Here is a 17,473-nt window from a genome sequence, read left to right as displayed (position 1 = left end):
TATGAGACAAAGTTTAAAAAAAAAAAAAATGAAAGAAGTGACTGGTGAACTCCTGTGGGACCATTTCATCCATGTCTGCAGCCTCTTCAAAGGCATCCTGCCGGCATCAGCATCTGTGAGCAGCACTCTGCCAGCTGGCCAGGGCTCAGGGATCCACATTTAGTACAGTGCAGGAGGGTGATGATGCTCTTTTGTTGCTTCACGGAAATTGTATCACAGATTATTTTTTAATGAGCAGTAAATTCTTGCTGGGAGACATAAAGAGTACATCTGGCTTCCAGTCAGACTGCTGACACGGAGGGAGATGGGGACACTCTGCCCAAAGCTGGGGAAGGCTGGTTCAGGGTATCTGGGGCCACAGGCACCTGCTGCAGGCATTGCTCAACCCTGGTACCAGCAGCTCTGCCCCTGGAGAGATGCATTGCCCAGGCAAATGGATGCAAAGCTCTCACCATGCCAGCAGATACCCTGAATTTAGGGCTGGCATGAAACCCCAAATCCTGCTCCTCATTCAACCATACTCCTGCTGACTTCAGCACAGTTGCTCCTCCAAGGTGGAGGAAGCTCTGAAGAGCCTGGATGTGTCACATGAACCACATCTGAGCATCTCATGGCACCAGGTTATCAGCTGTAAGATTGGGGAAATGTCACTCCAGTCTCTCTGGCTTCAGGCATTCAAGCCTGAGCACAGGTAGATATGATCCAGCACGTGTTTAATGTGCATTTGCACACAGAGCTTTTGGAGACAGAGCCCAAAACACTGCTGCTCCCCAAGTCTGCTTCTCAATAGGTTCCTGGATTAGAAGCCTTATGTCCAGACTGGGTCTTATTTCCAATCCGAGTGGGCAGACCCGAGCTCCTGCTGTTAGTGACAGTGAATGAACTGGGAGGGAGACAAACCACTGGCTCTGGGGAAGCATTTCTTCAAGATGCTGACTAATTACAGAGCATATCTGTCAGATGCACACAGGAAAACTGACTCCTGCTGCAAGAGCCAATTATATCCCTATACAACCCTCAGAGATGGATTATGGAAAACAAAACCACTACAAAGGGAGCAGCAGCAGCTCCCCCCTGCCCTCCCCTGAGATCCAGCAGTGGTTACTCACGTGTGCAGCTGGGGTACCCGTAGAAGCCCAGGGCACACTGGTTGCAGGTGTGTCCTGCAAAATTTGGGTGGCATTGGCACTGCCCAGCTGGGCTGCAGTCGTTGTCCACAGCACCCCAGGAATCGCAGGAGCAAGCTGGAAGAGCAGAAGTCTCAATAGTCTGATGAAACCTGTCATCTGTGGCCAACCACTGCTGGGCTGAACTGTCATCCAGCCCCACAGGAATTAGCCATTTCCATCAGAAATTAATTTCTTAATTCCTCAGAGGGACAGGGAATGTTTTCAGCTGGAGTCATGGACACACCGGGGAAAATGGCAACTGAGAGTTTTTTACAGCCCATTCAACATTCCTCAGCAGTTTAGTAGGTTAATGCACTAAAAAGATAAAAAAAGGCACCAGCTGAGACACCAGGTCACAGCAGGGTTGTGACGAGGAAGTGGGACTGATAAAAAGTGCTTTGTCTTCTGGGCTTTGGCATGATCCATGACCTCCAGAACAAGGCTGCCAAATTCACAGTGCAAACCACATGGGTTTTGAGGAACACCGAAAACAGGCACATCCTTCAGAAGGTGACAGGCCAGGAGGAACTGAAGGAAAACGTTCTTACCGTAGCAGTGGGGGTAGGAGTGGTGCCCAGGACTGCACTGCTCACACCGTGGCCCAGCAAACTCGGGTCTGCAGAAACACCTCCCAGCAGAGTCACAGCCTCCCGGCTGCGTCCCCACCGCGCTGCACCCACACACTGCAACAGACAGAAACTTGTTGGCCCTGTGCTGGGAGCATGGGGCAAAGCTCATGGCAAAACTAATTTTTTTTTTTTTCCTGAGGTTCTCAGATGGGTTTTTAGGTGCTGCTCTAACTGTTCACACTGTTGATCTCTTCCCCTTGCCTATAGACTCCAAAACGCCCAGAAAACCACTTCCCAATTCTCCTTCAAGACCCTGCCTGAAGACTCCAGCACAAGTCCTGTGAGGAAGGGCTGAGGGAGCTGGGGGTGTTCAGGCTGGAGAAGAGGAGGCTCAGGGGAGACCTCATCACTCTCTACAACTCCCTGAAAGGAGGTTGGAGCCAGGGGGGGTCAGGCTCTGCTCCCAGGCAGATATCACTAAGACAAGAGGGCATGGGCTTCAGCTCTGTCAGGGGAGGTTTAGGTTGGATATTAGGAAAAAATTCTTTACAGAGAGTGTGATCAGGCATTGGAATGGGCTGCCCAGGGAGGGGGTGGATTCTCCATCCCTGGAGGTTTTTAAGAAGAGACTGAATGTGGCACTCAGTGCCATGGGCTGGGAACCACAGTGGCAATGGATTAAGGGTTGGACTTGATGATCTCAGAGGTCCTTTCCAGCCTGGCTGATTTTGTGATTCTGTGTGTCTCTGGTTTTGTGCATGCCCCCCCCAAGCCCATGGGATACCCACACTGGCACAGAGGGTAGCTGAAGTATCCAGGAGCACACTGGTCACACATGTGTCCTTCAAATCCCGTTCGGCACAGGCACTGTCCTGTCTCACTGTCACAGCTGCCATCGTACTGACCAGGGCCAGAGCACTGGCAGGCTGGAAAGCAACAAGGGCAGTAGTAAATAAACAGCATCTTAGTCTTTCCCCTTCCTAGGAAAGGAACCAGAGTGCCTGTTCCTCTGGGGTAGAAAGGCAGTCACTGAAGAAATCACAGGGATGCAGCTGACAGCAAGCATGCCTAGCCCATAGCTCACATCTATAGGGAATTTCTCAAAAGCCCTCCCTAGGCTGGGAGGATGCTGGAGGGTCAGGGCTGGGTGGAAAATACCAGCAATCAATCCATGGGAATTCCTCCTTTGGAAGCCAGAGAATTCCCCCTCCCCATCCCGTGCGGAGGGGCAGGGGAAGCACTCTCCTCCCCAGCAGGGAAAAAGCACTGAGCTTGGGGCTGCTAATCCAGAGTCACTCACGTTGGCAGCTGGGTCCGTAGTGGCCTGGAGCACACTGGTCACAGTGTGTTCCCTGGAAGTTGGGTTTGCACACACACATCCCCACCCCAGGGTCCTTGCGGCAGGCGTTGCCTTCGGTGCCTCCGGCGTAGCAGTCGCAGTCTGGAGAGGGGGACAGACAACGTGTAGCTGTCAGTTCATCTCTGCAGCCAGGCAGAGGTCCCATGAGGACAGAGGAGACACCACGAGAGGCAGCAGCTCAAGCTTTTGTCTCTAAAAACTTTCCTACCAGGTTTTATCCAAACCCAGCACGCCTGGCTCCTGGGGATGCAGTGGTTGGGAGACATCAGCATCACCCAGATGTGCAAGGTGCTGGAGGGGCAGCAGGGCAATGCACAGGGCAGACAAATGCTGCTTGCACAAGCACAGACAAGGCTGGTTTTGTGCAGTGCTGCCCAAAAGCTGTGTGAATAACCACGGGTTTTGGAATAACCAAAGCTTTCAGCTAACCAGGGTGGGGGTTGAGGTTTCTCTCTGGTCACTCCATGCTCAGCTGCATCTAAAACCTCCCCAGGATGACCCTTGGCCAGCCTTGCCTTCACCACCAGCAGTGATAGGGAGTGCTGGGCTGGGAGGGGGAAGGGTAAAATTCATCCAAGAAGCAGAGGGAGGAGGAGGAGGCAGGGAAATGAGAAGGGAAGTGAGAAATTCCTGCTCAGGAAAGAAAAAACCTGTCTGGAAGATACAGAGTTTAAAATATCAGAAGGAAGGAAAAGGTTATCTGGAGCATACTGTGGAGCATGAGACAGGGTAGGACTCAGTGGGAAAAGAGATTAAAAAGAAGCACAAGAGAGGAGATGAATTGAGAAGAGGAGGAGAGGGAGGTGAAGGGGAGCAGGGATGAGGGCACGGGGGAGATTTCAAAACAACAGAAAAATCCACCCAGAGCCAGGGGCTGCCCATGCACACTGCCAGGCACCCTGCAGAGGGACCATCAGCTGGGACTCACTGGGCTGCCCACCACGTGGAAAACACAGGGCACACAGGTGTGGCAAGACAGGCTTGTGTCTGACCCCAGAGGCTGAGATTTGGGAGAACCCAGCTCAGGTTCCAGCACGGTCACAGACCCTCTGGGGTCTTGGGGGGGTTCCTTATAGGGAGGACAGAAGTGACATACCCATGAGGTCTAGACCCCAGGAAAAAAGCACACAATCACTCTGGGCTAGATTTTCCCTGTCGATAAAAAAGGGATCACAAAACTTGTTTTCCTCTACCCCTCAGCTGCTTCTTTTCTCCAAACCTCTCTGTCAGGGCTGTCTCCTACAATGTATGTGCCCAATAAGCTGAAGAATAAACTGATCTTTCATTAGGTGGGGTGATGTAACAGCAAAACCAGCCTGGTGATGTACAAAGGAGCAAGGAAAATTGCATTACTTACTGATTATCTGTCCTGCAGGGAGCACTTGTTCTCCAGTATCATTGTGAGCAAAGGCTGGAATGGCTACGTAAAGAAAGAGACATTGCACAGGTCAGCACACACACTCAAAGAAATCCTCTTGGCATATCAATGGACTGACAGTCCCAAAGCTGAACAGGCTGAATGGAAACATGGAAAAAAGGGCAGACATCCCACTAAACAAAGATCCATTACAACCATTTTTAACCTGGGCCCTGGAAAGATCTCTTTCACAGAGAGATGAGACTCCAGCCAAATGGGAAACTCCCCCTGACTCCAGAGATCCAGGTTTAGTCCAGCTCCAAAGCCAAAGGTGGGCTTGTTCCCACCTGCAGGAACTCCTGGGACGGGAATAGCGCAGGGAAAAGGCACCCATAGAGCAGCCCCAAGAGGAGCTGCTGGTCCTTCCAGCAACTGCTGCATCTCTGAGGTCCCAGACCTGGCCACCCCAGGGCCCTGCAGCCCTGACTTACGGTAGCAGTGGGGGAAGTTGAGGTATCCCTCAGCACAGGCATCACAGTGCTCCCCGGTGTAGTTGGGTTTGCAGTAGCAGCGCCCGGTGAGGTCCTCGCAGGTCCCATCGGTGAAGTCAGACTCACAGTTACAGCCTGCAGAGAGGGACAAGACAGCAGTGGCTGTCACTAACTGAGAGCCTTGGCCAGCCACGAGTACCACAGGGGCATCACCACGACACAGAGACCTAACCTCTGCTCTAATTGCCCCGAAAACAAAAAGTGCAATTTGGTCTCCCTGGGGTGGGCGCCTGGCTTAGAGGAACTGATCCAGCTGGGCTTGTACTGGGCAAGGGTCCCAAGTAAAGCAGCCCAGCTTCTTCAGGAGACCCCATTTACCCCAGAGAGGTGGTGGTAGCACACTGCTGCCGTGTGTCACAGCTACCAGAATGAGCCTGGCTCCCCAGAAAGAGGGATGTAACTCACTGCTGCCTGGAAACCCTTGCCTTAGGGCATGGAGAGCAATGATGCACAAGTGCCAGCTGAAAGGGCAGGGATGACAGCTCAGCCTGGATAACCCTGCAGGCAACAGCAGGGATAACACCACCATTTTAATTCATTCCAGCCTTACACCATGCCACCATTTCTGATTTTAGGAATGCTGCAGACAAACATCCTGCCTGCATACACACACATTCCCACGGGCAGGGGCAGCTGCAGCAGGAGCCACCACCTACACAGCCACAACTCCCACATTGCTGAACTCCCCACACCAGAAAAATCTCTCAGCCCAATCCTTCAGAACCCCTTCCCCAGAGTCATCAAGTCCAAGGTGGCATCTACCGCCTGCAGAGAAAAATCCCACTCACGATAGCAAACGTAGGGAGAGTCGATGGGGTGGTCGGGGGAGCGGTAGTACCCTGGGATGCACCTCTCACAGTTAATGCCAGTGGTGTGGTGCTGAAAGAGAATTGGTTACAGGGGCATCAGTTCCTTTGCCTGCAGAATTCATGTTCATCTGACAGATTTACCAGCAGCTTCGTGGTCCAGAGGGAGCAACTCGGAAATGTCAGCACACAGAGGTCATAAACCTGCTCCTAAGTCCACATATATTGATTTGAAAACAAAGCATTTCCCCCAAACTGAGGGTCCAGTTCCCGTAAGCCCAGTCTGAGTTTCAGGTTCGTATCTGGCCTTGAGAGCCTTTCACTTGCTTCAGCTGGTAAAATGTCCTGACCACTTTGTTCTAGGAGAGGAGCAATCTGTTTCCCCTCAGCAAAATAGTACAGCTAAAAGTACAGTACTTTGGTTTCATGCCATTGCATGAATCAACCAGCTCACACTCACCTTGTGAGCAGAAAAGCTACTGTCCAGCTTTCACTGGGAAGCTGAAAGGTTAAGGATCTTGGATGTCAGAGAGAGACCCAGAGAGGTGGCAGCACCTGAACACTGCCAACTGGGCAGGGATTTTCCAACGTGCTCAGCACCAACTTTTTACTCCCAATGCACAGAGCCTCAGCAGACCTAAACCTAAAGCATCAGAAAGGTGATGGCATTACCCAGGGGACAGCTAGGAACACAAGTGCTCTTTTCATTACTGGTGCACACTCCTTGAATCCATGGCAGAGAGACTGAATTTCCAGGGAGAGACCTAATTAAGATAACAGGGTGTGTAATGGGCTTGGCAGAGCTGCCAGCAAGGCTGAACTCCAGGGTGACAGCAGAAACAAACACAAGAATCTCTAACAGCCTTTGCCACAGGAACCCTTCAGGCATACCTGACAGTCAATGCAAACACCTCCCCCTTCAAACTTCTCCTCTCGGCTTTTGCTGGCTTTGTGGCGATCCACTTCTGGGTCATAGTAGCAGTCATAGGCATGGCTGTTGCAATTGCAAGCTGAAAAAGAGAGGTATAAGCTCAACCACAGGCCCACCGAGGTCCTTCAGTCACCAGCTACATCTCAAGACTGAACCCTCCCTTGTGGGTTTGACACTGGATGGGTTGCATTTCAACAAGGAAAGATGGTTGAATATATCCAGGGGGTTAAATGATCAGCCAACCTCCCACAAGTCTTCCAGTTCAAAAGGACAGAAGCAGCCACTCTCTCACAAAATCCAGTCTCCGACCAAAAAAATGCAGCAGGCACAAAATCACAAGTAAAATATGTGCAGGCGTGTAGGGACGAGAAAAAGAAATTACCCAACTTTGGGGCCCCGAGTTTAAAGGGCAACATTCCCGCCTTTTTTTATCCTGTCTGGGATGGAGGTGAGCTGGAAAGTTCAGCACACACTGAGGGTGCTCTTTATAAACCCACAGGACTAAGACCCAGCTATCCTTGGCCAGGCTGTGTGTATAGGAGAGGGGCTGATGTGGCTCCACTGCCTGCTCTGCATTCCCAGTGCAGCAGAAATTCCACGGTCGGCGTTTACCAAAGGTTTCTCTGGACAAATAAAGATGTCTGGGATGTAAACACATCCAAACCTAATTCATCTTGGAGACAAGAATTGAGCAACAAGAGTTGACTGCACGAACCCTTGGACACCGAGGAGGAACTGGAACATAAGCAGAACCAAAAATCCTGTCCAGACTTTGAGAGCCTCCCTTCTGGGAACCTCGACTCAGGGCAATCACCCACCCCACAAAGGGTCCTCTCTGCAGAGTCAGCTCCCTCCACCAACCCAACCACTTGGGTGAACGCTGCAATGTCAAGGGGCTGGGGAGACTTGGCCAACGTGTGCTTTGCTGGGAAAGGAAGGGAAACACAAGCCCAACTTACGCTGGCACTCGTTTGCACTGTCACTGGTGGCAGGCTGCCACGGGAACTGGTTGAAACCCGGGCAGCAGCGCTCGCAGGACCCACCGCAGGTGTTGTGCTGGCAGTCACACTGCAGCCTGCAAGGGAAAAGAACAAGGGACAGCCCAGCCTGGGGCAACGACAGGGATGTGTGGGGTGGGGAGCCCCACCTAACCCTGCTCTGCACAACTCTCACAGGTCAAGATACAAAAATGAGTGTTATTTGTTAATCGGCGTATTCGGATGCTGGAACGGGCTGCCCAGGGTGGAGTAACCATCCCTGGATGTGTTTGAGGGTTGTTTGGATGTGGTGTTGGGGGATGTGGTTTAGGGAAGAACTTTGTAGAGTAGGGATGATGGTTGGACTCGATGATCCCAAGGGTCTTTTCATAGAATCATAGAATTTTCGGGACCTTTAAGATCATCTGGTTCCAACCCAGGGGCAGGGACACCTCCCACCAGATCAGGTTGCTCAGAGCCCTGTCCAGCCTGGCCTTAAAAACTTCCAGGGATGGGGCTTCCACCACCTCTCTGGGCAACCAGTATTTCACCACCCTTATGGTGAAGAACTTCTTCCTAATATCTAATCTAAATCTCCCCCATTCCCCCCTAGTCCCATCACGACCTGACATCCTAAAGAGTCCATCACCAGCTTTCTTGTAGGTGCCCTTTTCCAACTTGAAAGATTCTATGATTCTGAAAAAGAAGCTTCTAAGGCATTTTTCTAAAACTTCTGAATTGCTGATATTATTTTTGTTCTGAGCCAAACACCAAACTTTGCTATTTCAGTGCCATTTTCTCCCTTTCTTCTCCTCCACCATCACTTCTCTTTTTTTTTTTTCACAGGGAGACAAAGATTAGACAAAAATCAGTGTACCAGTGCCTACCCAGGTCTACAGCCAATAAGACACGAAACGGTTGGAGGTGGCACTAGAAGACACCTGAGCTGAAATACATTACTTGAGAGGGAGGTGACACAAAGCTGTCCCCACCACTTTGCAGGAGCAGCACAAAAGGAACAAATAAGCCGGAGCTGGGGCCACACGGGTCCCATCTGCTCCTCCAGGTCCACCTGTGCTTGCAAAGGCCACGGAATTTGAATTAAGCCAATCAGCAGATGCTGGCCCATGAAGCACACCTCCTACTTTCCTCAGCAAGGGCTGTGCTGGGTAAACAGGAGGTTCTGGAGGCTCCAGACAAGGACTCTGTCCGGGCAGTTGACTGCCGGATCCTGTCCCTGCTCCCCCTCCACAGTGATTCATTCCCCTCAGTGACATCACCTCCCAAACTTCCACTCAGCAGAAGGCAATTCCCATCCAAAACAAATGCTTTCTGTTGTATTAGACTTATGGATAATACAGCATGTTCCAGCTTTTATCTATGCAATTACTCATTTCCCCTCAGGGCCACTCTGCCACTCCCATCTCTCCCTCCTCCATGGCTTTCCATTCAAAAGCAGGGTTTAAAAATAAATGTAATTTTTTAAGTGTTGGAAACAAATGGAGCAGTGATTCAGAGTGAATTGTAGGGGTGCAGACATGCTCTCATTCATGGCTGCAACGGGCTGAGTGTCCTAATTTCCACCTAAGTGTATTTTTAAGGTGTGGGACCTGCAAATGGGATGTATAGTGAACAGCCAGGCAGAGGCAGCAGCGTGGGATAAGTGAACTTTTAATGAAATATGGGATGATCTGAAAGCTCAGGGGAATGCAGGCAGGATCCACACTAAGCATTTTTGCTTCAGCCAGAAGGGTTGAGAAGCAGGAGGTCCTGGCCCTGCTGGTGGTCTTCCTTTTGCAGCCACAATGAAATACTCTGGCACTCATCATGCCCTGTCCCTGCCTGCATCCCCAGGCTGGGCTGTGGCTGGCAGAGTCCAGGCATAAAACAGAGTCCCTAAGGATTTGGCTGGAGTGAAAATGAACCCCAAAACATTCACCAGGAACTTTATTGATCCCATGTGCTGCAGCCCCAAAAGGGAGATGCAGTGAGATAAGCCTTGGCCATGCCTCTGTAGCAAAACCACCCACAGACCTCTCATTACTACCCAGCATTTCCAAGGAAACAAAATTTAATGTTTTTTTTTCCCATGGCAGAAGCTGGAGACCAAGATTAACATCCATATACATACGTGTGGAGAAAGATGGTCACTAAGTCAGGGAACTTATAAACCTGCTGAGCAGTTTAATCTCCCTGGCTGGAGGACCTGGCTCCAGCCACACAACCCATCTCTTTAATGTTCAAGATGTTTAAAAAAGCACTGGTTCAGTTCCCAGAATGTAAAAAGATGGCACTTAATGAGTAAAGATGTACATTTCAGATGGAGAAGCAGCTATTTATTTAGTCTCTTCTGTCCAGAGTTAGCAAGGACCTCTCAGAGAGCTCATCTATCACAGCAGCTTTACTGCACCTTGTGCCTCGTCCGTGCTGCTAATGAATTATGGACCAATGTGCACAAGCTACAATATTTACATCTTTCATTGATTGAGTATACACAAAGAAGAAGAGGGAGTTCTGTGTTCACATAGCACATATTTTCTGGTCATCCTGCTGTAAAATATAAAACCACAGCCTTCCCACTGGAATTGATGCTCAATAAGAGACTATAAACAGTTTGCAGGGAGCAGCTGTGAGTGCTGCAGCATCTGGAATTGGCCTGGACATCTGAGCAGCACAATGCAATAAAACCCAGCCCCTTTTCTCCAACTGCTTCTGACTGTTCTGAGGGAAAACCACCTGCAAAAGGGACTTGCAGATGGCACAGATCTAGCAGCACATGTGATCCTTCCCCTTCCAAAATGCAGAAGAGCAAGCTGGTGTTCAGGACCCAGCAGTGGCAAAGTGTCCCCAGCCTCCTCCTGCAGCTCTGCTGCCTCACCAGCCAGGCTGCTGGTGTGTTTTTAAATAACATCTTGCTGGTTATCTGCAGCATCAGGCACGGAAGCAGCAGCTGGACTCTGTTTGTCTCTGCTTTTTTGTCTCTGCTTTTGCTCGTGGCATCCGTGATGAGGCAGTGAACCCATGGTTCAGTTGCTCTTATCAGACAGATGCAGAGCACTTGCTGGGCCCTCCTGAGCTCATGTCAACACCAGCCACATGTTAACACCTGAATCCTGCCCGGGCTCTCCCTCTGCCACGTTCCAGGCTCTCAGTGATGCTTACTCACTGCTCACAGGGTTTGCCAGGAGAAATGTTTGTGTCTGATCAAGCCAGCGTTCACCTTTAACCAGGAGAACTTTACTTCCCGTTGCTGAATTCAACCCATTTGATCTTGGGGCAAAGAGAGAGAATTGTGAAAGGTGCAAAGAAGCCTTGAAGAGGCTGGACCTGCTCACACCTTGCACACACCCAGGGACCAGCCATGCTGGTCAGCCTCACACAGCTGGATGTGCAGCCTCTGTCACTTGGCACTTGAGACAAAACTCTCCAAAGCTGGATAAACATTATCATTTGTGGCCAGGAAGTCAGCTCACGAACATGCTCCATCGTGTCCTCAAGTTTTTGCCAAGATTATTCTAGCTCAACTCACCTCTCTCACAGTGCTCATCCTGCCTTTCTGGGAAACAGGCACCACGAGCACAGATACGTGCAGGAGGGAGAAGTCAAAATGAGCAGTGGAGACCTCCCACACAGGCTGAGACATAACTGGGATTTTTAATAGGACTGAGCCAATTCACATTCCTTCTTTACCTCTCTGCTTTTCCTTTCCTTGCTGCTGTCACACAAGAGCATCTGAAGGCACAGGACATGTGCAGAGGACACACCACACCTCCTACTCAGCCAGGTTCCATGCATGATCTGTGTCTGACAGCTGGGCCCATGACATGAAGGGACAGTGTGTCAGAGCCCCAGCTGCCTCTCTCAGGCCTCTTGTCACTGTGCCATCTTACAGCAATTACCACTGTGCTGGCTCCATGCTCCATCAGGGCAGGAGGGATGGGATGACTGCCCAGCAGTGCCCATTTCAGCAGGAAAGCTGGACACAGCTGCTGCCAGAGCCTTGGAGAATGGCAGCATTTCCCCCATTACTCATTTTCTCAGCTGGAAGTGTCACCTTCCTGCTCACTTCTCCATGCTTCCCCTGGGCTTGCTAACAGGGTACTGCAACACCAGAAGTTCTGCTATTTACCCAACATCTTTGTCCTGATGTATCCCAAAAGGTCTCACAGATGTTAAGTGCTGACTGTACAAAGCACCCAAGTAGGAAATGTTTTCTCCTCCTGGCAAGTTCAATCTGCTCTGGGTGAAATGCAGCAGCTGCTTATGAACATGTGCTGCAACATTAGAGCCCAGTCTGGGGCCAAGAGCAAAGATGCCAAATGCATCCAAATCAGAGTGAAAGGAGGGGAATCCAGGAGGCAGAGACAGTCACCAGCAAAATGGCATTGAACAAGAATTCCAAGACATCCGTCCTCCCTCAATTTTCCCTCCCTTCCTGGAAAGCCCTGAGAGAAATCCAAGAAATGTCATGGCATTTCTGTTTTAGAGAATATCTTGGCATCATGAAGCCCTTTTGCCCTGGCACACGGGTCCACTCTGCATCCAGCAACACCCAACTCAAAACCAAGGAGCTGTACATCCAACCATTTATGAACCTTCCCTTTGTCAAAGAGTTTGGCACACTACTGCAGACTTGCTTTACCAATACATCTTTGTTTTAATACTTAGCAGCTTTAATCTTGGCTGGGACTCACTGGAATTTTATTTTGGAAGATCCAAAAGCTCTACATGATCCTGATGAGAAAGTAATATAAGCTTCCCTTGTCCAGCTGAATCTACCCATCCCTTTCATAAAGGCAATGTCCAGATGGTTTAGAAGCAAGACTTTCATGGTTTGAAGCAGATCTTTGGCATTTCAAGTTGCCAAGGCGGATGGGAAGAGTCCCAGGAGCCAAAATGTGACTGCTTTCCGTGCTCTTGTTCTATTGCAAAGAGTGGCTGTTTATTTAAGTACATGACCAATTTATGGTTCTTAGGAGTACAAATGAGCAATAGAGTCTCTGGTTTCATGGCAGACCATCTATTTAAGATAGCATTGCTTATATTCATAAAAAGCCATCCAGAAAACAAGAGACATCTATGAAAAAGTTCAGAAACCAGCCCTGGGCTTTGATGAGAAGCCTCCATGTGCACTGACTTTGTGCATCCACCTTCTCATTCCAGCACTCTGCTCCCTTGGGAATGGCAAAGTTGTGGCCAGGAAAACCAGACCAGAGAGCTGATCTGGTGGGAAAATGGCCTGGAAAAAACATTTCATTTTTGCTACCTTGGCTGGACCAGTTTCTCATTTGTTCTCAGGACAGAGCCCCAGACAATGGTGCTGGCACAATTATGAGCTCAGGACACAACTCACACTGGTATCTTTTATTCTTAGCACAATTCAAAAGGTTTTGCACTGAACTGAAACTCTGAAAAATGTACCTGTAAGGGTCATTGGGGTCTTTGGCATCACAGACATCTGCGTGGCCATGGCAGACACAGCGCCCTCCGATGCTGATGTCTTTGATGCTGTAGTAGTACTGGAGAGAACAAGAAAGTTTAGCTATTAAACCTTTATTTAGCTATTAAACCTTTACAGACAAGCTTGACAATCACCCTACTCAGAACTCAGCAGGAATTTATCTAAAACAATGCACCAAGACATCTCCCTGTAGCAACAAGCTGCAAGGACCTGAGCCCATCAGCTACAAGTCAGGTTTCCCAGCACAGCCAGAAAGCCACGTGTGACACCAAGAGATGTTTCCCAGTTTCATGTTGTTGGTACCTGAAGCACAGGGCTTCTCAAACAGCCTCCAGCTCTAACAGAAGCCCTGACATCTGCAGATGCCTTCAGCTTGGGGAGTAGTACAAATACAGAGAGATAATCCCTGTGAGCAACACCCAGGGATGCCTTCTCCCCAGAGGTGGCACCCACAGCCCTTAAACACTGTGTGTCTCTCCCACCCACAGCCCTTAAACACTTCCACCTTAAACACTTCCACCTCATTAGCAGGAGGTATCAAGGTCCATCTTACCCTCCTTGTCACTGTAGGGTCTCTCAAAGCTTTGCCCATCAGGTGCCCAAGCAGAGTGTTTGTCTGCAGGAAGCGCAGTCGGATGTTGGTGGCTTTTGTGAAATTCCTCAGGAGAGGAGAGTAGGAGAAGTTCATGGCTCCTGGGCGCCCATTTACCAGAGAGACAACAATCTGGGAATGCAAGGAGGGAAAGCAGATCTTCTGAGATGGGAGAAAATTAATCCCTTCTTTAACCAAACCCAATCTTAACCTCTCCAAGCCAGCTGAATCATTCCCTGTCAGTCGTGTTTGATTTAACTGAGTTGTTGAAGCAGCATCCAAAAGTCAAGAAGGAAACCATTAACCAGAGTAACTACAGTCAGTGGGAAACCCTTGAAACCCAGGAATGAAACCATGCAAGTGCTCACCTCCCCATTTTCTAAAGGCACAATCCTGGAGTACTCAGTGGTGCAGATGGCGTGGTCATCCTTGGTGATCCGATCCACAGTCTGCAGTCCAAACTTCTCAATGCAGTCCCTCTTGGAAGCTGTTCAACCACCAGTGATGAGAGCAGTAAGAAGGGAAAAAAAAATTAAAAAAATAAATGAAACAATTCAGAGCCCTGTATTGATTTTCCCACCCTGACCCTTAGGAGAGGAGGGCACATGCTCTTTGTTAAGCATTTACTACATACCAACTGCTTTATATCTTTAACTCTGTCATTGCCAACATACACATCCTCTACTATGGATGGGATTCACTATGAGAATAATAGGGATGGTCAGAGAATTCCCCAAATCACCTCATTGAAGTAAAGAAAGAAAGTGAGAATGGCCATGGTACCTACCATCACCACCTGCAGAAACCCCACACCTCAACTCCAGCCATGTGGCTTCACCCCACGAAACACTGGTTTGGCAACAGCAAGAGCTCTGTTGCATCCACAGGAAGATGGTGTGGGAACATTTCACACGTGGCTGCCAAGGTTTGCTTCACCAGGTGCTTTTTTTAAAGGCAATTTATCCTGAAGCCCCAGGCGAGGAGCCTGGCACCACTGGCTTGAGATGATCAAGTTCCAGAGCACTGCCATGGCTGGGCATGGGGACAGGATGCTCAGCTAGAGCAGTTACTCAGGAAAAGCAAAAAATTCCTCCAGTTATTGCCAATCTACACAGCTACATAAGCCAGAAGCTGGGCTAAACCAGAGTCACCCATCAGCCATAAACTTTAGCAATAAGGAAATAACTATTTTAAGGAAATAACAGAGTGGAGCAGCTTGCACTCAGAGGAGGAAAGGACAGAGCCTGGAGCTGTGCTGTGCCTGCCTTCCCCTCCACAGTGGCACAGCCCAGCACAGAGAGAGGAAAGGGACTAATCCTGCACAGCACAGGGTTCTGGGGGGCTGGGGGGACAGCTGGGATCAGGCACCTTTCATCTCCTGTTCCCATCTGAAGCACTGCATGGGGAACCCTTCCTGCAGATAAATGCCACCATAAATCTCTCCCCAGCCCTCCCAATTCTCCTTTGGTGGCCAAGGGAAGTGTGGTGCCTCCCCACTGGGATGCTCAGAGGATTCACATTGCCACGGTCCCTCCAGAGCCCCTCTCCCCATGAGACCTCATCAACTGCACTGATGGATGCTTGCTTTCCATGACAGTCATTTCTTCCCTCTCCCCACAGAACTGAGCTCACAAACCCTTCAGGAGCCTGGCTGAGGGGCAGAGGAAAAAAAGCCTCTGGGAACCAAACACCTCCCACAAGGAGCAAGGCTCAGGGGAAAGGACTGAGCCAGCAGGGATGGTGTCACCCATGGCCAAGCTCCCTGATGTCTCTGGAGAGTGCTCCCATTTCTGCTTGGGAAACCACTGCTCAGTTCAGTAAGAGGGTTATTAGACCACCTAGAGAATTCCCCATGCCAAACATAAAGCTCCACCAAGGACTTCATGTGCTAGCAAATCTGGCAGGATTTGGAGCAGCCACCTCTTTATTTCCATGGGAATTTTCCACTGGGCCATGTCACTGAATTTCTCCTCTGTGGGAGAGTGGCAGAGGAGCTGATGTTGCAAGAGGCAATGGGACTGCAGACCTTCCAGCATTGCCACTACTCCCAGGGCAAAAACTCCCTGTTCAGCCCCAGCCCATGCAGTAATGTGATGGCAACCAGCCCCAGGAGAGGCTTCAGGGCTGGGAAATTCTCAGAGAAGATAGAAAAAAACCCCCACAATTTGACAGCAATTTGACAGCAGTAATTCCCCACCAGCACGCAGCAGAGGGGAAAACATCTGGACTGGAGAGAAGCAGCCACACCAAGGCAACACAGCAAAAATAGGACAGCAGAGCTACAGCCTGGGATGACAGGTCAGCCAAAAATATGAGTCTTCAGGGACAGCCCAGGGCAAAGCCCCTGAGTGTTCAGAGGTCCTTCCTTGCCAGGTTTTAAGGTCTGGCTGCAGATCTTAATTCAAGTAATCTCCCAGTTACTGCTGCTGCTTCTGGGGGGGGGTCAGTGGTTAACAAGTTCCTCAGCATCTGGCTACCCCATAGACCCTTTGGGAGAAAAGATCTGTAGATTTAGCTGTTTCTAATGGGAGCTTTTAATCAGATAATTGGGAAGAAAGGATTTCAAGTGTCCAGACTGGATCTTTGCAGCCAACCCTTTCCATCTGGCTGTACCTGATCCCACCTTGCCCAGTGACAGGACTGGCTCCCTGCCCTGCACAGGCGATCTGATCCCTGGGACTCTTTCCTGCCTCCAGACTTTTCTGTCACAGCAGCCACTTAGAAGTAAGCTGCTGGTTTTCCTCTGGAGGAGCTTAAATACCCCAGTCTGGATAGTATACAGGAGAGGTGGGATGGAGGAGGGCAGGGAAGAGACCTTTCAGACCTAAACTACCGATGCCCAACCCTTGATGCTGGCGCCAACTTGAGCATCCACAAAAATTGGTCAAGCAGCAATGAGAATACTTAAAATACTTAAAATACACATTTTTTAAAATACATTTTAAATACATTTTTTGCCCCAGGAAGCCAAAAAAGTTCTCCAGCCCTGAGGAGCACCACTGAGCTTCACCTTTTGCAGCATCATTGGGCAGAAGACCTAGAGGACATCGACCACATCACAGGGAGGACACAGAAACCACTCCAAGCCCACCAAAGCCCTCACTCCAGGAGTTGTCTTCACTGTGGCCTCACTGCCTGGCACTGAGCTGCAGCTCTCTGCCCACCCTGCCATACTTACAGGCAAAGTACTGCCAGGGCTCATAGGTAAGGCCAAAGTCAGTGGATCGCTCCAGCACCCAGAGGTCAGGACGAGGGGAGTTGGCAAATTTGATGAGGACGTATGCCACGTGGAAGAGCTGAAAGAAAGGAACACAGAGATAGTTAGTTGGCTGCTGGAGGCATCCTGGAAAGCAGGGAGAGCTTAGTGGGAATCCAAGCCAAATAAAGAAGGTGGTAGTTCTGCAGCCCCTGCTGCACACAGGCTGCCTGCAGAGAAAATCCTCCGTGTCTAAAGGGATCATGAGATGCTGGAGAGAGACAGATTGGGGAGCTCAGCTCCCCTGGTCCAAATGCAAACAAAACACAGACTTTGTGGCTACAGCTCATACTCAGGAGGGTGTGCTGGGTGACACCTTAGATTTAGACTCAACCTGAGCAGGTGCCATTATAAACCCCTGCCCTGCTAAGGAAATCTCATCCTGGCTCAGCCAGGTGAAGACTTGGCTCCCACCACCAAGCTCTCCAAGGTGACCATGAAAAC

At 50.0% G+C, this 17,473-nt stretch overlaps 1 protein-coding gene across 2 annotated transcripts in view; it reads right to left on the bottom strand.

Annotated features, from left to right (window-relative positions):
- The window catches only part of LAMA5 (laminin subunit alpha 5), a 90,532-nt gene that overhangs the window by 35,570 nt on the left and 37,489 nt on the right, over positions 1-17,473 (bottom strand). For both annotated transcript variants that reach the window (XM_071759742.1, XM_071759743.1), the window contains exons 3-15: positions 16,952-17,069; positions 14,142-14,260; positions 13,735-13,905; positions 13,142-13,239; positions 7,703-7,818; positions 6,704-6,822; positions 5,795-5,885; positions 4,947-5,081; positions 4,456-4,518; positions 3,039-3,179; positions 2,527-2,664; positions 1,718-1,852; positions 1,110-1,244 (exon numbers count right to left, since the gene is read on the bottom strand). In XM_071759742.1, coding sequence (XP_071615843.1) covers positions 1,110-1,244; positions 1,718-1,852; positions 2,527-2,664; positions 3,039-3,179; positions 4,456-4,518; positions 4,947-5,081; positions 5,795-5,885; positions 6,704-6,822; positions 7,703-7,818; positions 13,142-13,239; positions 13,735-13,905; positions 14,142-14,260; positions 16,952-17,069 — 1,579 coding nt within the window. The remainder of the gene's footprint in view (positions 1-1,109; positions 1,245-1,717; positions 1,853-2,526; positions 2,665-3,038; positions 3,180-4,455; positions 4,519-4,946; positions 5,082-5,794; positions 5,886-6,703; positions 6,823-7,702; positions 7,819-13,141; positions 13,240-13,734; positions 13,906-14,141; positions 14,261-16,951; positions 17,070-17,473) is intronic.

Source organism: Heliangelus exortis, chromosome 16 (assembly GCF_036169615.1).
Source record: "Heliangelus exortis chromosome 16, bHelExo1.hap1, whole genome shotgun sequence".
In the NCBI taxonomy this organism is placed as follows: domain Eukaryota; kingdom Metazoa; phylum Chordata; class Aves; order Apodiformes; family Trochilidae; genus Heliangelus; species Heliangelus exortis.
The sequence above is the reverse complement of the archived record's forward strand: the minus strand, read 5'-3'. Positions and strand labels throughout refer to the sequence as shown.